The sequence below is a fragment of the Trifolium pratense genome, linkage group LG3 (genome assembly GCF_020283565.1).
Source record: "Trifolium pratense cultivar HEN17-A07 linkage group LG3, ARS_RC_1.1, whole genome shotgun sequence".
NCBI classification, from domain to species: domain Eukaryota; kingdom Viridiplantae; phylum Streptophyta; class Magnoliopsida; order Fabales; family Fabaceae; genus Trifolium; species Trifolium pratense.
Genome location: NC_060061.1, coordinates 4,890,252 through 4,914,610, shown reverse-complemented (window position 1 = coordinate 4,914,610; position 24,359 = coordinate 4,890,252). Strand labels below are relative to the sequence as shown.

The 24,359-nt window shown below is 32.4% G+C and overlaps 4 protein-coding genes across 4 annotated transcripts; 3 read left to right on the top strand and 1 right to left on the bottom strand.

Annotated features, from left to right (window-relative positions):
- Nucleotides 1-4,253: 4,253 nt before the first annotated feature.
- LOC123915558 lies at nucleotides 4,254-6,869 on the top strand. The gene is made up of 3 exons (XM_045966718.1): nucleotides 4,254-4,407; nucleotides 5,302-5,488; nucleotides 6,296-6,869. Exons 2-3 carry the CDS (start codon nucleotides 5,307-5,309, stop codon nucleotides 6,480-6,482), a joined length of 369 nt encoding a protein of 122 aa, XP_045822674.1. The 5' UTR covers nucleotides 4,254-4,407; nucleotides 5,302-5,306; the 3' UTR covers nucleotides 6,483-6,869.
- Nucleotides 6,870-8,261: 1,392 nt separating this feature from the next.
- On the top strand, nucleotides 8,262-12,033 carry LOC123915557. Its single transcript, XM_045966717.1, has 3 exons — nucleotides 8,262-8,420; nucleotides 8,929-9,115; nucleotides 11,616-12,033. Exons 2-3 carry the CDS (start codon nucleotides 8,934-8,936, stop codon nucleotides 11,800-11,802), a joined length of 369 nt encoding a protein of 122 aa, XP_045822673.1. The 5' UTR covers nucleotides 8,262-8,420; nucleotides 8,929-8,933; the 3' UTR covers nucleotides 11,803-12,033.
- A 5,354-nt stretch (nucleotides 12,034-17,387) lies between these two features.
- Nucleotides 17,388-18,935, top strand: LOC123915556 (probable caffeoyl-CoA O-methyltransferase At4g26220). The gene is made up of 5 exons (XM_045966716.1): nucleotides 17,388-17,468; nucleotides 17,563-17,642; nucleotides 17,801-17,945; nucleotides 18,361-18,492; nucleotides 18,581-18,935. The coding sequence occupies exons 1-5, from the start codon at nucleotides 17,400-17,402 to the stop codon at nucleotides 18,869-18,871; spliced, it is 717 nt and encodes a 238-aa protein (XP_045822672.1). The 5' UTR covers nucleotides 17,388-17,399; the 3' UTR covers nucleotides 18,872-18,935.
- Nucleotides 18,936-19,372: 437 nt separating this feature from the next.
- On the bottom strand, nucleotides 19,373-21,250 carry LOC123915555 (40S ribosomal protein S15a-5). The gene is made up of 3 exons (XM_045966714.1): nucleotides 20,905-21,250; nucleotides 19,873-20,033; nucleotides 19,373-19,717 (listed from the first exon to the last, which is right to left on the bottom strand). Exons 1-3 carry the CDS (start codon nucleotides 21,032-21,034, stop codon nucleotides 19,619-19,621), a joined length of 390 nt encoding a protein of 129 aa, XP_045822670.1. The 5' UTR covers nucleotides 21,035-21,250; the 3' UTR covers nucleotides 19,373-19,618.
- Nucleotides 21,251-24,359: the final 3,109 nt, after the last annotated feature.

The window sequence follows — 24,359 nt, the reverse complement described above, 5'->3', positions numbered from 1 at the left end:
ATTTAATTTTTATAATTTTTAATAATAGAAAATTAAAGATATTAATGATCAAAATTGTGCATTGTCGTACGTGCAGTGGTCAAACAGAATCTTATAATTATGGATGGAGGTAGTATTTCTAATTGTGTATCGAACTAGTTTTTCAACGAAAATATATAGATTAATTTCCACAGTGATAGAAATATATCATGGACGGGATTATTCCCTAGTATTATAAAATCCCTCAATTATAGCAGTTTTCAATGTCAACCGTAAATATGCAATCTTACGATTATGATTGTGGAATGTTGTTTGAATCTCAACCGTTCATTTCAACTATATATGATGGTTCAAATCCGATATATTTCATACATTTATATAGCATTAGGTAAGAAGAAAATATATAGATAGCAATTGGGAACTCGTGTATGTCTTCTTCATCTCAATCTCTTAATATTAGTATATGATTTGAATAAGATGTGAAAATGACCACTATTATAGATGAATCTATAGGAAGTTTACTAGAGTGCTTCATTTCATTATATTTGGGGTCTTCTCCGACACAAAGTACGTTCGTTTTCTATGTTGGAAGTCTTCAAAATCAACGAGCACGTACGTGCGATATGGGATCTTTACATAATTGTTAACAGCTAATATTGTCATCTTAAAAGTGAAAGGCCCAAGATTTTGACACTTGATGATGGAGACATTATTTGATTGAACAACACTAACTAACTATCCACATACAAATAGAAATTGATATATTTTAAATAAATTCATGTTCCATATGTTGTTTAATTTAATTTGCTGTATATTGCCTGGCTTGGCCTTGTTTGGATAGTGAAGTACTAAACCGATATGTTGTTTCGTACACATTTTTTTCCATAAAAGACTTTTATTTTATATATTCAACAAGTACACAACTCTTTTTTTATTGAGACTTTATATACAAGTACAACTTAATAATCATAATTATCCAAATCTCTTGTCTACCTATATTTAGTTACTTACACATATTCAACTTTTTGATTTTTATTTTTTTATTTTATTTTTACATTATTCGATGACTAGCATACCTTGTAAGACTTTGCATGTACGTAGAAATTAAAGAAATGATAAATTATATGAAAGTTATTTTTTTAGGTAAAATTATATGAAAGTTAATAATGAAAATATTGGAAAGAAAATGAAAGTACTCCAATATTAGATGTCACTCTCTCTTGATCGATTCTTTGATAAAGAAATGACAAGAACTTCTGTCCACAAAGTTATGGCCGTGTGACCCTATATCCGAAGGGACAAAATTTGGAGTCCTTGATAGTACACATGATCATTTGATTATGGATGACAATTTTCTCTTGTATTTGGTGATCGTGTATTCTTAGAGCATGGTCCCAATATAATCAAAATCACAATATTTTCCTCTTTTTCTTTTATTTTAGGTGGTTAACACACAAGTGTTCTCCACTTTAATATAGGGTATTTGTTGATGGAAAATATAATAAGCTAGTGATCAGAGGTCCTTAATTAATGAAGAAACTTATTTTTGGGACCAACATGAAGTAGTCTCAAGTGTATGCATCAAGGGACTTAAATGAAAAAGAATTTTTTTTAAGTAACCAAAATAAAATCTAAAATTAACTTAAGGAACCAAAAATATAACTTTTACTTTAATTTTTTTTCAAACAAAATAGGAGTACCTAATTAGTATTGATATTATTGGAGATGGTCCTGGCTTCTCGACTTTGAACCTCAAAACCAATGAACTTCTTCTTGACATAAGTTTTTTTTTTCTTTAACTTTGATGAATGGTTTGTAAAGATGACCAGAACTTCGGTCACATGACCATATAGATATATTCACATAATTTTTTATTATTTATGAAATAATTAAAAGAATAAAATAAAAAGTTCAAATTTTGTGAGTGCGACTAAGAGAATTATATTTGATCACCTGATCATATAAGATTAATTCTGTAAAGAGATACTTTTGATGGAGAGAATAGATTAAATTGATTGATGATGCATAATTTTTTTTTAAACAATCGGATAGTCTACTCAGCACAAGGTGTACCGATATAAACGATACGTAATTTAAATAATTAAATTATATAACTTTAAAAAATTTAAGTGTGATCAAATTATTATGGAAATTTCGAACATAAATCCTTAAGACATAGATCAAAACTAATAAAAAATCATTTTTTATTAAGTTGATACATGTCATTAGAATACAAGTTAACAATCACACTTAAAATATAATAACCTTAAAATTTTGAAAAGAAAAATGTTGATTTTTTCAATTAATTAAGGAGTGCTAACATGAGAGAAATGAAACCTCGTAGAAGCCAAGAGTGTCCCAATATTGATGCAACAATTCCTCCACCAGCTTTTAACTCCAAGTGCCCTTTCAAAATCATCAGCCAGCTAACTATTTTATAACATCATCGTGGCCGTGACCCTCCTTCGAGAGGGTATGTAATTGGATTTATCCTATTTATTTGGGGTGGGTATCCTACTAAAGGTCCACATATAATACATTCATTGCAAATTTAGAGCTCCACATTTTACAAGCTCCTCTAAACGTGGAATTACAAGTCCAGTCTATTCAATCCAAATAAATATGAATCCAATGAGTTCTTATGCAAAAAAAATAAAAAATAAGTTTTTCATAATAATAGCCAATGTATGAGACATAAGTGAGGTAAATTTTGCATCATGTACTATTGGATCAAATGAAATATTGGGAGATTTATTGATCTAAAACACTATTGTAAAATTTGGACCTATCATCACATCCATAATAATAAACAACATATTAATTTATGTAATCAAACAAATATGAATGAAAATAAATTAAAATAGAGTTCATAGGAACTTATCTCTTGTGGTGTAGTAGTTTGATGTCATTCGCATAGTAAACAACCACATAATCATAAACCTGCAATACCTGAGGCGTGCTGATCGCACTGTCCTTAAGGATTTATCCGCCTCATAAGCGCAAATACCCAGGATTCAACAGGTCCTTCTCGGATATGAATCATATCCGAGGTGACAGAACTAGCAAGAATTAATAGAAACCGGGGATGTAATCCAGGAAGATAACACCTCAAATTTTACAAGAAAGAGGAAAACAATTTCTCATATTTTATCAGTGTGATTTTGATCTCATATGAAATTAAGTGAGCCATAACCATTTGTTGTTGAAAACGTGAGTTTTCTAATAGTCTACGCAAGATTAAGAATTATCTCTACACATATTATTTGGTTTCTATATTCTTATATCTTCAAAATCATGTCACATTGATGAGCCATAATTTCTATTAATTAGCAAAAATTAAGTATAATATCAACTGAATACAAAACGTGTATATGACCAAGTAAACAAGTTTTACAAATCATGAATTAATAATAATATCATAAATTAATTCTTTTAAAACTATATATAAAATATTTTTAAATAACTTTAAAATAAATTATATGTACAAAATGTACAACAAACACATATGTATATGATGTAAATTCTATTTTACTTATACACAATAGACAAAATATAACATCTATAATATAATAATGTTATTTTTAATCGAGTATTATGATGGTATGAGTATCTAAGTGGATATTCGGGATTTCGGTGCACATATCACTTATATGTGCTTACCATGTGTTTGGAATCAAATTTTAAAGTAATTTCTCGTATCTTGTGTCATTCTTGCTACAAGAACATATAAAGTAAATTTTAAGGGCAATATACTGGATGTTTCATCGTTATTTGAGACAATCAAACTTCATTCTTGATTGTGGTTCACTAGTCGGTATGGGCGTATGACTTGTACTCATTTTCCTTTTTGGTGTTTAAATCTTATGTCTTGTATTCTAAGCACTTAGTTTAGTGCTATTTGTTGTAAGGGTTTGAGTACCCCTTATACTCCCTTATAATAAATTTTTACTCTTTAACTCCTTTCACCCTTAACTTAAACAAGTTGAGTTACCCACTCATAATTGTTTTTTACTTTCTTGGATACAATACAATGGAGCTAATGAAGATGATACTTAGAACCTCATGCATACTACAAAAACCACGCATCACTAAACCAAAATTAGTAGCTTATAGCTGACGTTTTATAGTAGGAAAAAAGAGTATATTTTCCCCAAAAATTAATGAACAAACGAAGCGGTGTATTAGAAAAAAATGTGGCGTTAATAGTTATGACTATATACTTTGGGTTTATATGGCCCAAACAATCTAGTCTAGACCAAACTGAAAAAGTGTCTATCAAAATAAAACTAAAAAAAAAAAAAAAAAAAAAACAAAGAATCGCAAAAAGACTCACATAGAGAGAGCCGCAGTATCCTTGAGTTGTTGCAGCGTCGCGTGGTAACGGCGGCGAACAATTTCCGATTACTGCACTCTCTTTCACTCGACAAGGTATCGTTCTTCGTTCTTCTTCCGATTATCAATTTTGCTGAGATATTTTTTTATCATGTTGCTGTTTTATGTATTACTCTTCAGATCTGCTTTATTCGATCACATTCTCTTTGCTACTCACAATTTTGTTATTGGTATAACGAAAATTGGTTGAATATTTAGGGTTTTGACTTTGCTTCCACAGCCTAATTTCATATTATAAGTATGTTTAGATTAGCAAAACAAACTCTTAGTGAAATTGAAGTAATTCACCGCTGTTTATAGAGTACACTGATACTTCAATTTGCAGAATTTTTTTTTGTTAAGCATATTGTTTTGGCCCTGTTTGGATAAACAGCTTATAGAACAAATAAGCGCTTATGTATAAGCTTACATAAGCGATATTGATAGTTTCATATAAAATTAGCTTAAATTGTTTTTGTGTATGCTTTAAGCTATTTTCATAAGCTATCTCGGAGAACCTATAAAAATAAGCTGAAAAAAGCTTATCAAAATATCATAAGCTGTTTTTACAAGTATTGATTGCCAAAAAGTCTCACAAAACTTATGCCGTTAGTTAAGTTCAAGTAAACTGATCCAAACAGGCCCTTTGTCCGTGACTTATGGTGTTCTTTATTCTCTTGAATGCTTATTTGTTTGAGTGAAGTTCTTCCCTTTTCACAGAAGTTCATTAATTGTTTTCTCTTATGCTCTTTTTAAGTTCTAATTTAAGATAGAATCAAATGGAAAAGGTAACTAACAACAATGCAAACCAAAAAGCCATATTGTTCTCAATATCATTAGAAGATCATCAACGAGCAGAATTATATAGGATATCAAGTATAATTAATATGGATCAGGAGTAGTGTAATATATTGTTCACCTTAGATCTTATTGTAGATTGGCCTTTTGCAGATTTGATGGCGGCCAAGTTGCAGCAGTTGACGTCCAAAGCGTGTCAAGCATCCCAATTTATAGCCAAGCATGGAACATCTTACCACAAGCAGCTGTTGGAGCAGAACAAGCAATACATTCAGGATCCTCCTACAATAGAGAAATGCAACCTTCTGGCCAAGCAATTATTTTACACTCGCCTTGCTAGGTTTTATTCTATCCAACTATTTTCCCCCTTTCCTTCGTAATATATTTAGCTGGGTTTAGTGTTTAATATTCTCTAATTATATATACATTCGCCATGATTTATTGATTTCAAATGAATTTACTGACATTCTTTGTTGCACTTTGATGTCAGTCATTTCTCACCATCTATCTTTCCCTTTAATAAAAAGGGAGAAACCCCTGGAGTGAGGTTTCAAGTTTTGAACCTATTGTTCATTGTTCAATCATGTTGGTTGGAACGTACAGTTGAAATACAAATTAGACACTCCGATACTAAGACTGTTATTATGATGATTTTTTATTTACCCGTCTGGACTCTGGAACTGACTGGACTCTTAAGCCCTGGAGAACTAAATTAACTACTATTGACCATTTTTAGACTACCAATCAATCATTAATTGATGCTCTAATTACGAAAGTTGGAGTTGGCTTCATAAATTTATATATAATATGCCAAAACATAACAGTTTAGCAGTTCTAGAATTAAGTACAAGGGACAGTGAAGTAAATAAAACAACTATTTCCCTTTAATTATTATTTTTCTACATCACAGACGTCTGTAAGACACAAATTTTACAATTGTGATTAGTTAGTAATAACAGCTTGATGAAACATGGCATTGGATCAAAGGTATTCATAGATAGATATGCTGGTTTGTGGCTGGTGTTCTTAGTAGCATTTCCTTTAGTTGCAACTTTTAGCTATATGTATAGTGAATCTATTCTATGCTAATTTATTTTTTGTTGCTTCTGTTGTTCCATATAAGTTATAACTCATCGATATTTTGCAGTATTCCAGGTCGTTATGAGTCCTTTCATAAGGAACTTGATTATGCCAAGCAATTCTGGAAGAATAGGCAACAGTTAAAGGTTGAAGATGCAGGTATCGCTCTTTTGTTTGGCGTGGAAGTCTTTGGATGGTTTTGTGTTGGTGAGATTGTTGGAAGGGGATTTACTTTCACAGGTTACTCTGTCTGAGAGTAACCACTTTATAATGTACGATTTAGCGGGGCTCTATACTCCAAAAGCCAGGAGTACTGTCATTTACTATAGCATTTTGTTGATTTTGGGCAATTCTACAAGCAATTTGTCATTCTTTTGTTGAGGGAAAAAAGGTTGAGAAACTAGTGATTAATAAGCCTCGGTAACCTCTTGTATTTGAAATGGGATGGACCACCCGTTGTTCTCTTATCATGCCAGAAAGCTAGCGGCATTAATCAACCGTATAATCATTTTCCTGTAATTTTTAATCATTTTTGCCATTGTTAATTAGTATCCATGTTTTTTTTTTTTGGTACATTAATATCCATGTTTTTTTACCTTTGCATGAAATATACAATGAGAATAAATTGCTCAATTTTCGTACTGTTTTCTTTGTCATGATGTTGAATTTAAGCTAGCTTGCATGTTACTGCATTATGTATATAGTGGTAGCCGGTAGGGGTAAAAATGAGTTATTTGGGAATTAAATTTGCCTCGATCAAAGAAACAAAATCAAGCTTGATATTGTAACCGATTATTTACATGAGTCAAATTCAAATTCTACGCACTTGATGTTGAGTTTAAGAATTGAATTTTTGGAACTATAGCTTTTTCATATACAATTTCATTGTACCCACTTTAAGTCAATTCATAACAACTTGTGAATAACGACACGGGTTCAGTGAAGTCAAAAATATACTGCATTGCAATCGGTTTCATGTGGACCGTCTGAAGTTTCATGTGGCCCGTCTGATCAAGATCAGACAGCCTAAATATTAAGATCAAATTTTATAATTAAAATATGATCTTAAAATCTAAGCCATATGGTCTTAATTAGACAGTTCAAATTTACTGACTGCATGCAGTCAACTGCACATGATCAAAATCCGGTGCATAGGGCCACAATACTAAGTTGAACAAATCAACTTATGTTTGTTTTTGTGTAAAAAAGAAGAATATAATCAACTTATGTTTGTTTTTATGTAAAAAAAAAATGAAGAATATAAAATGCATGGCAAATACAATATGTAGCTTTTAATAAACCATGGCAAAAATGTATAGGGATGTGAGAATTTAGGGACCAAACTCATTAATTTTTAATACTATCTGTTTTTTTTTAAAATATATAAAAAGACAAATAACTTTTTAGATAAATCAGATACAAAAAAATACTGAAGGTATATGTTGATGCCTTGCAATAAGTCCAACCAACAAAATATTGATCCCATGCTTTCGTATTATGTTTGAACTTCCGACATAAGTTTTTTTTCTTCTTCAAAGGTCTTGCAAACGAGTACTCTTGAAGCACCCTTTAAATATTTTATTTAAAGAAATTGTTTATTAAAAAAGTCAAGCATTTAAATTTTCAATGCATTGACTCTATATTTTTTATAAAAAAAAACTACTATTTAAGATTATTAGAGTGTCTCGAAAGTGTAACAAAAAAAAGTGTCTCGAAAGCACTTGTTATTTTTTTTTAAAAGATAACTTTCAAAATGTAAAAACAAGAGACATAATTTTTTATTTTTTTTGTCAAGTAGTTTAGTGGTTAGAAATTTCACCGGTAAGGTGGATAAGTTGGATGAACGGGGTTCGAACCCCAGCCCCCGCATATATAATGTATTCCCTGCCAACTGAGTGAAACTGGGATAGAGACATAATTTTTAAACGACCAGTAACAAAGAAGTAGTATTGTAGGATGTATTAGAAAAAATGTGGGTACTAATAGTAAGTCTACATTGCCACCTAATCTCGCTTCATTTGGCCCAAACAGTCCAAACCAAAATGTTCAAGAGAGTAATGAAATTATTAAAATTAAAAGAAAAAAAAGAGAAACAAGGTTTAAGAGAGAGAGAGTTGGAATTGGAAGACGCAAATTGAGCCGCATCCTTGCGATTTCCGATTACTGCACTCATTCACTCACTCCACAAATTGGTAACCATTTTCCGTTCTTTTCACTTCTATTGAATTCTGAATTATTATTCATCTTCAGATCTACGCAATCTCTTTCATTTTATTCGATCTCATTCCAATGATAATTGTATTATCCTTCAAAGTTTTCTTAATTGTATAACCAAAAATTTCCGAATATCTAGTTAGGGTTTTGAATTTGCATCCAGATGTAACAGCATCAAACTTCATATTGATCATTAATTAATTAATACAATAATTTACAATGTTTAAGATGTTAATTATGGTTATTAAGGAGTATTAGAATATATTATTGACCTTAGTGTTGTTGGTGTTGTTAAATAGCGGCGATATAGTGTAGTGGAATTTTAACAAATTGCTGCTGATGTATTTGGTCTATAAATATACCAGATACATCTGTTATTCAATGAATAACACGATTAGGATGTTTGATTGAACAAATCACTATTTTACGCGATCTGCAATTGACCATACTGGTTCATTTGATTAAGATGTTTTGTTTCATTTGCAGATTGAATGGCGTCGAAGTTGAAGGCTTTGCAGTCCAAAGCATGTCAAGCATCCCAATTTATATCCAAGCATGGAACTGTTTACTACAAGCAATTGTTGGAGAAGAACAAAGAATTTATTCAGGAGCCTGCTACAATTGAGAAATGCAACCTTTTGTCAAAGCAATTACTTTACACCCGCCTTGCTAGGTTTTGTTCTATCCAACTCTGTTCATTTTTGTGTTAAAATTCTATTATCACTCATGCTTGTTGGCCATCATATGTTCATTTTTATTGATGTTGTCGATAATTTTTTACTGTTCATCCTTTCCTTTATCAATAAAGGAGGAAGCCCTGGAGGGCGAGTTTGCAAGTTTTAAAAAAATGTTGTAGATAGTCAAAGTCATGTCACGAAGCAGCTAACTTTTGTATTTCTTTAGTTCTACCTCCAGTCCTAAATATATGGAAAAAGTTGGATCAACAAAATTTTATGTATTTGGAACAAAGTTTGGACCAAATACATAAATTTTTGTTGACCAAACTTTTTCTTATATTTAGGACCAGAGTTAGTGATTAGTAATAATAATTGCTAGCCGTGTAAATAAAATAGTCGGGTGATCATGTTGATGATGTCTACCTCGGACTTTCAGATATAATCATAATTCTGATCCAATGTTCAAAGGAATACGTTAGCATTGTTACACAACCAGATCGGACTGGTTGGTCCGGTCAGTTGGCAGTTTAATTGGTAGCTGATTAGATGTTCAATCTGTTAAGTGTGAAAAAAGGACAAAACTTTGTTACAGTGCTATAGCCATTGTTCCTACTGTTCTCAACTAAAAATGTTAATATAATTGTAACCAACAATTCCGAAAGGGTGTACAAAAACTGCCTCTTAAAAGAAAACTGTCTTTCTGTGAGAGGACAGTAAGAACATTACTTATGGTACTACATCAAAGTTCAGTCCAAAAAAAGAAACGACGGATCACAAAACTGGTATAGAATAAGTCAAGCTTGTCCAAAACCCGACTATAGCCTTCCCTTAAGTTTTCTATATATAGCGAATCATTGAATCAGACCAGTCAATGAAAATAGAATTAACAATAATAGTTTACAGCCTCTGTTTTTCGTTTCCTCTCTGCAATTCTTCTTACCCTTCAAATTCAACTGTAAATCACTGCATTTAGCAGTTCAATGAGCAGTCTGGTTTCAAAGCATTGCTAGAACTGACTGACTGGATTCTGAAGGGACTTATAATGACTTGTGGACTATCCATGATTAATGGAAACCCTGATTACAAAGTTGGACTTTCCTAGTCTTCAAAAACTTACCAGATACACCAAACAAGATAGGATTATTCTTATGAGTTATTTTTCTACATTGCCGTAGCAAGGCATGCCTATTTTGTAAATAACAGCACTTCAATGAGAATGTTAAGACGTACACATACACAAGACAAGATAGGATTAAGAATAAAATCGTTAGAGAGAAAGTTGGGCGGTTTCCATCATAGAAAGGATGGTAGAGCTAGATCTTAGGTGATCTGCGCATGTTTGGAGAAGAACTATAATAGCATTACTAAGGAGGGTAGATAAAATAAAGGATAATTCAATAGTCAAAGGTTGAACGGGATCAAGCGAAAGTATAGGTAAGACCATTAAGAGAGATTTAGCGTTAATATTCTGTGATTGGACTTATTTCATACATGGCATTATGCATCATTTGAGCCATGTAGTTTACCCCATCTAGTTGTCAGGAAAAAACTTTGGTTGCTGTATTATTAACATCTAATATAGGTCTAGCATACTTTGCTTTTTCAATTAAGTGTGTTTGGGTGAATGATTTTGAAAGAAACTGATTTGGTTAATTGAGCTTGAATTGAAGTGATTTTTGTTTGAATGTTTTCTAAATACAAGCATGATGTAAGAATTGGTGCCAATTTTTCGACACAATGCAAAAGTTACTTTTCATCACTTCTAGTTAAACTAAGGTTTGGAAGCAAGAATCAACAATTCAAAGTAACCTAACATTTATTTTTTACTAAAATCCCATTTGTAGGATTTAAAATCAATTCTGATACTTTCTAATGTGAATCCAAACACACATATAGCCTGCTTGTTTTAGATTCTTGTGATCCCCAAACGGATGCTAATTGGAAGGAGTGACAAAGGAGCTTTCCCAAAAATGCCTTAGGAAGTGATTTTTTTTTTCCTTTGCTGTGGTTGGTATAAAACAAAAGGACTGCAAGTGGTACTGAGTGTGAAAATGCATGTAATTTTCTTGATCATCGCAAAATAAACACTCGACATGACTTATGAAGTTTCAATCATGTCATTAGTGCTGATAACAAAAATATCCTTAGATCATTTCTGCCTGAAGCATCGTTGTCAAAGTGTCAAACAACTTGCTGTTGTAGTTCTTGTGCTGAAGCCTGTTTCTGTTTGATGTTTTGAACTTTGAATTTTGCTTATGCACTTTGTGCAACATATCTGCACTTTGTCCAGCGTCATTTTCAGACTAGTTTTATGCTTATGAAATTGTGCAACATATCTGCACAACAATCTTTAGTGAATTAGCTTAACATTCTTGGTGAAATGCAAAAACATATTCCGCCTGGTCAAATGTCACATACATCTGTCAAGTATGTTCTAGTTCTCAGTGCTTCTGCTTCTCTATATGTATATAACTCAGTCTAGTTTATACTTTGCAGCATTCCAGTTCGTCGTGAGGCCTTCTGGAAGGAACTTGATCATGTCAAACAATTATGGAGGAACAAGCAAGACTTAAAGGTTGAAGATGTAGGCGTTGCTGCTTTGTTTGGTTTGGAATGCTATGCATGGTATTGTGCTGGTGAGATTGTTGGAAGGGGATTTACTTTCACTGGTTACTATGTCTGAAAATAGCCACTTCCAAGTGTAGATTTTTGCAGTCCTATATAGGCGTTATGCCGTTTTATACACTCGAATATGGGCATTCTGTTATTCTGATTTTATTTTTACTTTGAGAAAACATGTTTGAGTAACTAGTGGTTAACTTGGATAAGCCTCAATAACCCCTTGTACTTGAAGCGGGAAGGACCTTGTGGTGCAACTTTTCAATGACGATGATTGTCCTGCAATTTTTTAAAATAATTGTCACAAATTTTTGAAATGATATTACTGTTTCTTTTTTGCTTGGTAAAAAACATGAAATGAGTTTTCTCTCATTTGTACAAGTTGCTCTTACTCCCTACTTTTCAGCTGTCCCCTCCTATGATGTTAATTATATAAGGAGGGATCAAGTTCAATGTGGACCTTTTCTTAAAACAAGATTAACTATCCTTACTACAAAATACCAAAAACCGTGTCACCTCTAGGATGTAAATGAATATCCGTGGAGGCAAGTAGTATGATATATGTGTTCGCTCCGTTTGATAAATGTGAGATTTATATCGTATCTATTTTATATTTGTGCGGATATCTGTTAAAGAGGAGGATAATGTGTGAGTATCTGTTGAGATACTCACACATATCTAGAGATATATATTGATGATAATTTTTTCAAAAAAAAAAAAGAAGTAATTCCACCGCGTGTTTGTGGTGGATTTTATCCGCCAATATCCACGGATACAAATATTTTTCTTTACTGCACACACTTCTCCAACATGCTTATTGACCTTCAATTAAATGAAGGTACCAGCAAACTCTTAAAATCTATAAAGAATGTTTTTTTACTAGTGTAAACAAAGCATATGTTTGTGAAAATGGTATTTCAATTTCTTTGTAATTATCTTTTCTGTCATATTAACATGGTGTATATGTAGCTGACGCTCGAAGGAGCCAACGTTGTTCCTAAACCATTATTGTCTTTAATTTCTTTAACCTAATTCTTTCGTTTCCATCTCATGTTCTTTGTTGTTCTTGCAATATTTCTTTGAAGACATCATACCCCAATTTTTAAGTTCAATAAAGTTTATTTAACATGAACTCATGTACATCTTTGAGACGATCTGAGTCAAATTTATGACGATATTCCTCCAACCAACGTTGATATGGTGAGAAAATGGAGATAGATGTCAATGATGTGATGAACCAATACAATTGTGATGATATTCTCTTCTTTTTTCATATATTAACTAATTAAGGTTTTGCTTTTAATCAAAGTTTTTTTATGGCGTTGTTTTCCTACATATATATCAGTATGCTACATTGCTACTAGTACGTAGATACTTAGATTATTTTTCAAATGTGTGTACATATTGATATGTGCGTGTGTGAAAATAAATTATTGACAATATCTATAATGGTTGCTAGCGCTAAAAGAAGTTTTCAAAAATAAAATTGTTTAAGATTGAACTTTATTATCTGTCTTATTTGTTGATAGTGGAATTTTAGAATTTCTTAATTATAAAACTTTGATAAAACATTTTGCAATTCAAAAGGGAAGAAGATTAATTTAAAAAAATTAGCAGATTTTATAATAATAAATTACTTTAATTATTTTGCCTTAAGCTCAACAGTTCCCGTAAACAGCCCTAACACAAATGCATTTGAATATATAATTGAGAATAAGGGTCTATCTTTGTTGACCATAGTACCTATGGGTAAAACCGTAAAAGTTACCTGCCATATTCGAATTAATTTTTAAGTGCAAATATAGATAGATAATATTCATCTGAAATTTTACAAATCAAACTCAAGCAAACACTCTCAACAAGTTACCCATCACGGTGAAATTATAATTTTGGAGGACGAAAAACATATTTCACTCAATATAAAAATAGAGTTCCACAAAGTTGAACACGTGAGAATCACATCCCTGACCCTGATGTTCTTAAAGAGTAACAACACATCATAAGGCTATGAAATTTTAATAATTTCAAGTTAAAGTTTCTATAAACTTTTATTCAAACCTTCTTAGAGATGTTAATTTATCGATGTGAGTGGAGATCTTCATTTTTTCTCATTTAACGCTCACGTGTGGATATTGTTTATTTGTAGTACGGTGACAAAAAAGTTTGAGAATTGGAACAAGATCATCAAAGTATATTGATATTCACTAAAAAAAATATAGAATCAACAATTTGGAAACAGGCTTTTGTTCCCAAAATTGTCAAATATTTTTAAGTAGGTGAAACACCTAATTTGGGAGCAGGTTGACCTTTCTGAACATTTTAAGTGGTCATTGATGAGAAACAATAATAATAATTTATGTAAGTATGACCAGAAAGCTTGCTTCGAGAGGCTGCTGACATTCTTGCCTCTGTATTTGATAGTCGGGTAACCGATCGATGAACTAATTTTTGAACAAAATTTCTATGTGTCTGCTATTTGGAACGAAAACACAATGACTACTGCAGTGATCTTTAAAGTGCATGCTAACGCTAATGTTGTTTTCGCGGAATTGCCTTATGATGTGTTGTTACTCTTTAAGAACATTGGGGTCGGGGATGTGATTCTCCCGTGTTCAACCTTGTGGAACTCTATTTTTATATTGAGTGAAATATGTTTTTCGTCCTACAAAATTAGTGGTTTTTAATTTTTTTACCACTAGTATCCGGCTCATTGGACCGTCTAATCTGGTTCGGGGGTCAGTTCTAACATCAGGTGGTTTCAGCCCTCTCCCGATCATAGTTGCAGGGATCGAACTGTGGTCCTCCCTACCAAGTCCAGCGCAAATCACCACTGGACCAACTAATGATCGATAGTGAAGTTTTGTTTTCGTCTCTATAAAAATCATGCATTTTCATTCATACAAATTTTTTAATTGAATTTATAGTCGCTAATGGGCAAAATTTTGACTTTTTTTAACATAATATGAATTTATATAGGTTTAACATTATATATAAACATATTTTGAACATTAAAGGATTATAACGTTGATATTAAAATAAACATAAATTAGTCATTTGGGACGAAAAATAAGGAAAAAAAATTGTAGGAATAAAAATATCTAATTTTTTATAGGATTGAAAATCAACATTCACTAATTTTATAAATACGAAATAACACCCTTTTATATATTTTCCCCAACAAACAAACATGCTTTATGCAAAAGGTCCTCCAAATAGAGGTAATAAAATAAGAGAGATTAAATTAAATGCAAGAGAATAAGTGAAAATAAATATTGGAAAAGATAAATGTTGATTTTTTCCTCCTATAATTTGGGACAGAAGGAGTAACACATAAATATAATAAGGGTTAAAAACTTAGAATAGTAACAGGATAATAGTTATACTCAGTTATCATATCCTATGTTTGGTGCACACAGGATAACAAACATGATAACTATTATATTTTGTTTTTAATACATACTTGCTCATAATAATATGATAAGATATATAACATATTTAATTGACTAAATTACTCTTGTAAAACAATTATTATTTTTAAAAAAATATTTTGTAATACTTTGAATTTTATAAATAAAAAATATAAATAAGTAATCAAATAACTTTATATAATTTAAAATAAAAATCATGAGAAAATAATCAAGTTTAATTTTTTATATGAATCATGATCAAATAAATAACTCAATAATATATACATGTTAGATAAGCCAAATAAATATATGATATATCTCATACGTAAATAATAAAACTACTATTGCAAAAGAATTATATTTAATTTTTTATAAAATTTAAATTAATATCCCTATTTGTCAATTTTTTAATAATCATTTTACTTTAAAATATTGTAATTTTAGTAAAATTTTGATTTTTTAGAATATATAAATTACAAAATTATCCTTGTGAGAAAATCACATATATATTTAAAAATTAATTATTTTATTATTTATATTTTATTAATTTTATTTTATGTATTTTAAAATATATTTTATAAAATAAATCAGTAATTTTTTTTCTTCTTATCCTATCCTGCTGGTAACCCAGCTCAAATTCAGGATAAGAATTATAACTAGAGAGACAGGATAGGATAAGCTTCAGGATTAACTTATCATATCCTGCTGTATCATCAAACACTGGATTGCGGCAGGATATGATATAGTTATCTTATCCTGTCTCTTATCCTGTGCACCAAACGGGCCCTAAGATTCTTATTTAATACACGGAGAATTAGAAAGAATGAATTCAAAATATATGTATGTAGTTGGTTGGTGGTATTTTGGTGATTGATAAACATGTAATTAGTTGGTCATATTTTTGTCGAATAATATACATGGTTCTAAGAGTCATATTTAATATGAGAATGAAAAAAAAAATTAATTGTGTATCATTGATCAAATATTTATAATTTTAATTTAATGACAGAATATTTTTGTTTGCATCTTTCTTTTAATTAATATTTTGTAACACTTAAATTTATAATACAAAATAAATTCTCAATTTTAGATTAAGTTTAAAATTAATTCTCGAGCAAGAATATTCAAATTTTATCATATTTGATATATTTTACTTACCTTCCGGTTGATTTTTGGTTATCAAAGCCTCTTTTTCCTTGAAAAATTGATGGATAAAATCAAAACTTAAATTTCAATCCAACTTTCAAAATACTATCACTATAATATGCAAAAGAATTTTTGTAAGAAAAAATAAATACAAATGATGTTAATGAAAAAAAATAGTAACAAAAAAAAGAGTATGATATTTATCAATAATAGATATTTGTTCCATATATGTCACCGACAAATATGTGTCTTATATTTTTTATATTAACAGTGACACATTTCTTTTGTATTTTATTTTGATGGCCCGAATGACTTAAGATCTGCGCGCAAATACAGAGATTAATCCTCTCGAGGTAACTGAAATCTATTTAAGGGGTTGACCTCTTTCAACAAATGTTTCTCCATATGCACCGGCCGGAGATCGAATCCAGGACCAAATGGTTGAGGGACTCAAGTATCTACCACTTGTGTCACACTATGTTGGTAATTTTTTTTTTTTTTTGACAAACTAGTAATGAAATGTTTAAATTAATTAATAATTGTTTTAGATAAATAGGAAAGTACAACATTTTTTTAATGCGTTAATAGTTGAATATGTAACACACTATCTAAAATGTTCAAAAAATAAATAAATTACCTGTAACAATTTAGCTAATTCTTAACACTTTTCTACTCTCCAGTCTCCACCAAGCCTCCTCAACACTTAGTAATGAAATTTTCCTATTGAAATACGTTGATAATGTGGGTAAATACATTTAGAACTAAATATAGTATGTATCATGTATTTGATACTAAAAATTTAGACGAAGTGACAAACCGGTTAACAATTTACAATTTCATAGATCAACTTAAAATATTAATAATATAAAATACTAATCAATAAATTGAGTATTTGTTCAACAAATTAAATTGGCTTGTCCTAATTTGAAGGCCATGAAAAGATGGTGACGAAATGAAAAACAAAAAACAAGGAAATAGCATTAATCATCCTTGGCATGCAAGATCCTAGAAATAATCACTTCATACATATTCACTGAAAAATCCATGCATATATATTCCCTTGCATTGATGCTAGTTGTTAATAACACGAGTGAGCTTCAGAGAAATAATGGACGATAAATCAATGCTAGAAGTTTATCCCAATCCAATTATTTTGCAGAGTGAGGGCTTACTCAAGGTTTATATATACATAACATAAACATCCCTTGTCATTTTTGTTCTGACTGTTAAGATTAATTTTTTCTACTTAATTAACCTTAATTTTGTGGCAGTATATACTAGAAACCAGTGTTTACCCACGAGAAGCAGAGACTCTCAAAGAGCTAAGGAATGCAACCACAAAACATCCTCTGTAATTATTCTTTAAATCATGCTAGTTATAGTAACACAACATAATTTGATATGAATTCTTTAAACCATGACATTATTATTATTATTTAAATCTTCTTGTTGAACTTGATTTCTAAAGCTAACATTAAGAAAATTTGTTTTATGTAATATTATTGCAAGTGGCTTCATGGGTGCTTCACCTGATGTGGGGCAGCTGATGGCGTTGCTCTTGAAACTTCTAAATGCAAAGAAGACAATCGAAGTAGGAGTTTTCACCGGATACTCTCTTCTCCTCACTGCACTTAACATTCCTCGTGATGGAAAGGTTTGCATCCGTTTTCCTCCTATACACATGGCGACTTCTAGGGTGGAGAAATATCACATAATGTCTATGGTGGACCAATGTGTGAAAATCGCTTCAAACTCTAACAATATTTGATGCCGTTTTTGCAAGTTTATGGTATTACTCGTCTTCATGACTGAGATGGTATTCAAGCAAGTGTCTATTTGGTAGAAAATGAGAAAAGAAATATTCGTATCTCAACTCAAATTGAATTCATTTTTCTTTTCAAGTGTCCCTAGGAGATTACATATGATACTTTCTCACCCCTAGCAATTAACCTAATACATATGTACATCAGTCACTCATGTTCATGGCATTATAGGGCAACTTATACAGTAATATCACAGAACAAGTCTACTTTTTTATGTTATTAGCTCTATCTGTGTGCCTGGTGCAGATTACAGCCATAGATCCGGACAGAAAATCCTATGAGATGGGACTTCCATTCATAAAAAAGGCTGGTGTTTTACACAAGATTGAATATATAGAGTCTCTAGCTTTGCCAGTTCTTGATAAACTCCTACAAGATGTAAGCAACTTACTTAGCAACTCCACATCTCTCTGTCTGAGTGAAGTCCCTGTGATGGTTTATTTTATTTCCTTCTGTTTTGGTGCAGCCTGCAAATGAAGGGACTTTTGACTTTGCCTTTGTTGATGCTGACAAAAATAACTACTTGAATTACCATGAAAGGCTTATCAAGTTAGTTAAGATTGGTGGAATTGTTGCCTACGATAACACACTTTGGGGAGGAACTGTTGCTTTGCCAGAAATGGCAGTTTCAAAACCAAAGAGAGATTGGAGAAGATGTGCACTAGATTTCAACAAAGCAATTTCAAAGGATTCTCATCTGGAAATTGCTTTGGTTTCAATAGGTGACGGACTAACTATCTGCAGGCGCGTTTGCTGATTTGATTTTATTCCCAATGTTGAGTTGTGATCAATAGTTCAAGTCATAACAAAGCACGGTTTAGATATAATTATAAAATCACATTTTCTTAATAAATAAATGTTCTCGGTCTAGCAACTTCTCTTATAGAGCAAGTATATATAATTTCACCGAATTAAGACCTGCCCATTAGTCCTAATTCTTTTTCCTTAACAATCAAAACCACATTTCTCTTTCATACCAGTAGAGATATTTCTTATTTTTACAATAAAAATTGGATGGCAAATTGTTGATTGAGGCCATCTATTTCAACAGTTAAAAGAGATTAAAATTCTGGTAAAATATTGAGCTTTCAATTGGCTAGGCATTAAAATGTCCACCAGGTGACAGGGTTGTAAAATAAATTTCAAAATTGGCTATCTACTTCTTGTCAAAAAAATTACATCTTTGGAAAACCAAAATAAGAAAACCAGTGTACAAAAGTGCCACTCTGTATTTAAAGTGGTTTAGGAACTAAGATGATACGATATCCAATCAAGTCTAGTCTATTATTTAACAGAAAGGGGACTAATTTCCACAAAGCACGAGATCTAATGCAACACGCTCATCATGCATGAACTGCCACAACATTCATGCACGACAAAGCAATAATACAAAACAAAATCTCCTTTGCTGAATAATACATTCTTTCATCAAATTCATTGTAAGTTTATCAGGAAAGTTAGCTGAACACAGTGGCTGACCAAAATAAAAAGGTAAAGGACAACTTTAGTGAAAGTAACCAAGAACCTGACCACCTACATTCCTTCTTGCGGCCTCTTCATGATCCAAAACACCATCAGGAGTTGTAATCACAACATAACCCCACTGCATCAAGATAAGAGAAAATGTAAAATATACAATCTTTTAAGAGAAAATGTAAAATATAAAAGCTGTATCTGATACAAACAGTATTCTCCATATTTGAAAAGGAGAAACTGCTATAACACTAAATTAAAACAAAACAGTAAATATTAACCAACCTGTTGTGTCGGAAGAGTGCGCAATCTGTAAGCTTCGATATCCTTTGCCTTGAGGTCTTGTCGGTATGTAAGGGCCTTGCAATCCTTAATTCTACCTTGTAGTTCAACTGTGATCCTCCCCACTCTATGGGGATCATAGACCTGAAAGTCCTTGATATATCCTATCATGATGATGAGTGACACCAAATCAGCAAAAATTTACACATGTCCTGTAGTGATAATCTAAATATCAAATGATTTTACTATGTTTAATTAGCGCCTTTCATTTTCATCTTACTTCTTAACTAGGTCAATTCAGAGGATTCTAGTCATGTTTATAGACAAATTGAGATACATAAAACAAGAACATTCTTCTACAAATTATAACTTTTGGAAAATAAAACATAAGTAAATACCCAAATTGATTCCCAACAAAAAAGAGACCTATTTGATTCATTAGCTATGAAGCACTGACCCAGACATGAACACGCCATTGATACCGATACGTCGACACCAGTGGTAATTTGAGAAAATAGAAGTAATTAACTATAATCATGTGCATAGGTATCAGGACACCGGAAACACCTTCAATCTAAAGTGTCGGTACTACATAGTCCATGAGAAATGGAGAAAATACCATAATAATAAATATCATTCAAATTCAAATTTATAATAATTTGAAAGGATCAAATTGTGTTTTATTTTTCACCACCAGTATCCGGCCTATTGGATAGGCTAATCTGGTTCGGGATCGAAGTTGCGAGGATCAAACCGTGGTTCTCACTAAGAAGTCCAGTGCCAATCACCACCGGACCAACTAACTAAAGATTGTTATTTTTCAGGACCTTAGGTCTCCAAATTTGGGCATTTACTCTAGTTTACTCTAGCAATAACAATAACATTATCCTAATGAAATTCTCTCCAAAACATATCAATCCAATAGAGAAGCAATACATATATTTCATACTGAATCAAATGAAGTAAAAACAAAATAAAACATGAGAAGATTGAAAACAAAGTGCAGTGAAGTGTGAATAGTAGTAAAAATATTACCGCGGTGTTTCATGATTTGGAGAAAGGAAGAAATGACGGTGGATATAGGCTTGAGCTCCACCATAGCTTTTCCTCTCCTCTCAGCATTCACCATACTCCTCAACGCATCATTCAGTATCCTTCTTCCCATCCCTCTCGATCTCGTTAAGCACGGTTATAGTTTTCACCGATAGTATCAAGCCAATCGAGAATTGTTTTGTTCGTCAATTGTGAAATAGCGGTTTCCCGGTAGTCGGAAATTGTTCGCCGCCGTTACCTCGCGACGCTGCAAATGCGCTTCAAACTTTCCCTGCGTTTCCCAACCCTTTTGTGAATGTTTTTAATTTTTTTTATTTCTCTCTATTCTGGAACTTGGATCTGGACTGTTTTGGGCCATTATTTGAGTACAGACTAAGTGGCAATTGGAAATTTCGTTTTGCACACCACTACCTTTCTTTTGCACCTCGCAATATGTCTTGGAGGTTCAAAGTTTTTAAATTAGCCCTATAAACATTTTTTATAAAAAATGATATAATGGGTTATATGAAATCCATGTGAGCATAAGGTGATTTAAACCCAAAAATCTCTGCTTAAGAAGTAAATTTCTAACTATCGAAATATTTAGAAAAACATGACTCAAGAGTCAAGACGAATGAATAAAAGATTTAAAAATCTTTAATAAAAGGAAAATTTAAAATCTCAACTCTCAACAAAAAAAGGAAAAAAAAAAAAAGAAAAAAAGAAGGAGAGGTTCATTTTTCTTCATTTTTGTGTTCTACGCTAATCCGAATCATCCATTAATCATATAATGATATTGACTACTAACATTAAATCGAAATCAAAGGCCGGGATCAAGCAATACCATTAATAAAAATTAAAGGTTGAGATTGAGTAATATCATTCTGTACCTGGACACCCAAACCTCTAAGACCATGTGCAATGGATTTGTTGAATATTTTTTTCAACTATTGAATGTGTGCAATGAGGAGGAATACTTACTTGGGCACATACCCAAGAGAAAAATATTTAGGCACACACTCATGAAAAGCAAAAATTTAAAGCAAAAATAATATTGTCACTGTTTACGTTGGAATTTGGTAAACAACCGCTAGTTTAAGTATTTAAACTCGCGAGATCAACTAGTAAATCTCAGGACAATTTTGTGTTTGTTCGTTTCAAGAAAACTGTTTGAAGGTTCGTTTGAATAAGGAAACGAACACTTAGGAATTAAAATATTTTAAAGCATACACGAGAAACTAATTCGAATCGCCTCGAAGTAGCAGTTTCTCAAGCAAGTATCTGGATTCAGACTTAGAAAAAATTACTGGAAAACAAATTGCATTGCATTGAATGAAAAACAATTACAAATAAAGATGGTTCACAAAACATACATTTCTCCTTCGAATTCCGTTCGTTCGATCGCTGAGTACTTAGAATTTTTAGAGAGAATATTTGTATAAATTTTGTGACCCTTGTTCAGAATGAAAAACTACTATAAATACTACTACTAAGTGGTAACTGTTTCTTGATCATCTGGACGCTCCTTCATTTGCCACGTCGACCACGTTCTCCACTTTCATCTTTCATTCCTTCAGCGCGCGCCAAGATCTTTTGGGCCGTTCGTTGTTTCTTTTTTGGGCTTGGCCCAACTATCTCTCGATTCGATTTTGCGCCTTCGATAGTCTCCTGGTAAAACCAAAACTATACGCATCCTCTACAACTCTCGAAACGCTTTCCTGCTTCGACATAGGGAGTTCTCGACACCAACTTTGAAAGTTTTGTTTTGATAATATAACCTCCAAAATAAATATTGGACCCACCAATTATATTTAATTGATAAATACCAAATTTATGTCCAACAAATTGCCCCCCAAAAATGCCATTTTCGACGGTGTCTATCGAAAGAGGAAGTGGCATTTTTGAAAGTATTAATGGATAACTTTCTTTTCCATTTATCTCTCCTATCGTTTAGGCTGCCATTCAAAACTTTGGATTGGCTCCAAAACTTGTTTTTTCTTTCCACCTGTCCAGGGGTTTGGACACTTGTCAACATAGGAAGTTGAAAAAATTTGCTATTTTCCTCAATCCGTGTGCCTCTATAAATAGCCAGATTCTTCCTTTATTGCGTTTTTCTCCAATTTTTGCTCTGTCAACTGTCATCTTCTTCTTCATCTTCTGCGATTCTTTCTTGAATTCTTGCTTCCAAAAGACTTCTTGTCTTCACTTTTCTACTTATCACCCAGTCATCAACTTTCTTTTCACTCGGATTTTCCTCAACCGTTGCAAACAACCTGTGATTCCCAAATTTAACCCTAATCACCATTCTTTCACGCCATCTTTATACATCAATGGCGTCAGATTCAGGTGTCAGAAAATTCCTTCCTTACGCCGGTAAGTGGACCGCCGCCACTCTTTCTTCTTACGATGAGGATGTGGTTCCAGAACCATCGTTGCGTCTGGACTTGCAAAAGTTTTGGGAAAGTCAATTAATCTTTCCTTATTCTGTTGATAACCTTGTGCATGCGTTTGGGGGACCCAAACCAAGTGATAAAAGCCGTAATTCCAAGGTTCTGTCTATCTTTCCTGTTTATAAACCTTGTGCTCCTAGGGTTTTCATTAGTGAACCCTATAATTTTAGCTATATCAAGGCGCCTAACAGAGTGTTTCGATCGGCTCCTTCTTTGAATGACCAATATCTTGGCTGGTTAGACAGGGTACAACGTGATAAGGCTGATATTTGGCAAGCCTGTGGTATTTATGACCTTATTCAGCTCTCTCGGACAGGCCTTAAATACCAGCAAGAGATGATTATTGCTGCTTTACACTTCTTTGAGTCTTCTACCAACACCTTCCACTTCGAATGTGGCATGATGACTCCTACACTGCTGGATGTTGCTGCCATTACTGGCTTATCGCCTCTTGGCGACACTTATGATCCTTGCAAAGCTTCCAACACCATCAAATTTGATTTTCGAAACAAGTCTTACTCCAAATACATCGTGGAAAATCGAAAGACTAGCGATGAAGTAAGTGACGAGGAACATGTTGCTTTCCTAACCTTATGGCTATCGCAGTATGTCTTCTGCACTCAATCTCTTCAAGTAGCCAAGAAATTCATCCCTATGGCTATTCAATTACATGAGTGCCAGCAATTCAACTTCGCTCGGCTTATTCTTGGATGTCTTTATGAATCCATGAGGGATGCTTGTGAACATCTGAAAAGAACAGGTGATGGATCCACCTTTTTAGGTGCTGGCCCCTTCTGGTTACTGCAATTATGGCTAACTGCCACTTTTCATGCTGAGCTTGACCTTTTCTTGCCTGAGCCATACTATGAGGAATCAAGAACACGTCGAGTCGAAGGCACGAGGTTGGCGAGAATGGTGCCTAGGGAAAGAGGTCTTGGTTATGATGTGGCTTTCCAACAGTATTTTAATACTTTCCTCAGCCTGAAGAAGTTCAAGCCTAGCTTTGCT

What these genes read in the sequence shown, in the direction of transcription:
- LOC123915556 (XM_045966716.1), top strand. Translation starts at nt 17,400, where the DNA reads ATGGACGATAAATCAATGCTAGAAGTTTATCCCAATCCAATTATTTTG. An exon ending in AGAGTGAGGGCTTACTCAAG is followed by an intron (nt 17,469 to 17,562) that starts GTTTATATATAC and finishes ATTTTGTGGCAG; the next exon opens with TATATACTAGAAACCAGTGT. An exon ending in TTGATAAACTCCTACAAGAT is followed by an intron (nt 18,493 to 18,580) that starts GTAAGCAACTTA and finishes GTTTTGGTGCAG; the next exon opens with CCTGCAAATGAAGGGACTTT.
- LOC123915555 (XM_045966714.1), bottom strand. Translation starts at nt 21,034, where the DNA reads ATGGGAAGAAGGATACTGAATGATGCGTTGAGGAGTATGGTGAATGCT. An exon ending in CCAAATCATGAAACACCGCG is followed by an intron (nt 20,034 to 20,904) that starts GTAATATTTTTA and finishes TCATCATGATAG; the next exon opens with GATATATCAAGGACTTTCAG. An exon ending in GCACTCTTCCGACACAACAG is followed by an intron (nt 19,718 to 19,872) that starts GTTGGTTAATAT and finishes ATCTTGATGCAG; the next exon opens with TGGGGTTATGTTGTGATTAC.
- LOC123915557 (XM_045966717.1), top strand. Translation starts at nt 8,934, where the DNA reads ATGGCGTCGAAGTTGAAGGCTTTGCAGTCCAAAGCATGTCAAGCATCC. An exon ending in CTTTACACCCGCCTTGCTAG is followed by an intron (nt 9,116 to 11,615) that starts GTTTTGTTCTAT and finishes TATACTTTGCAG; the next exon opens with CATTCCAGTTCGTCGTGAGG.
- LOC123915558 (XM_045966718.1), top strand. Translation starts at nt 5,307, where the DNA reads ATGGCGGCCAAGTTGCAGCAGTTGACGTCCAAAGCGTGTCAAGCATCC. An exon ending in TTTTACACTCGCCTTGCTAG is followed by an intron (nt 5,489 to 6,295) that starts GTTTTATTCTAT and finishes GATATTTTGCAG; the next exon opens with TATTCCAGGTCGTTATGAGT.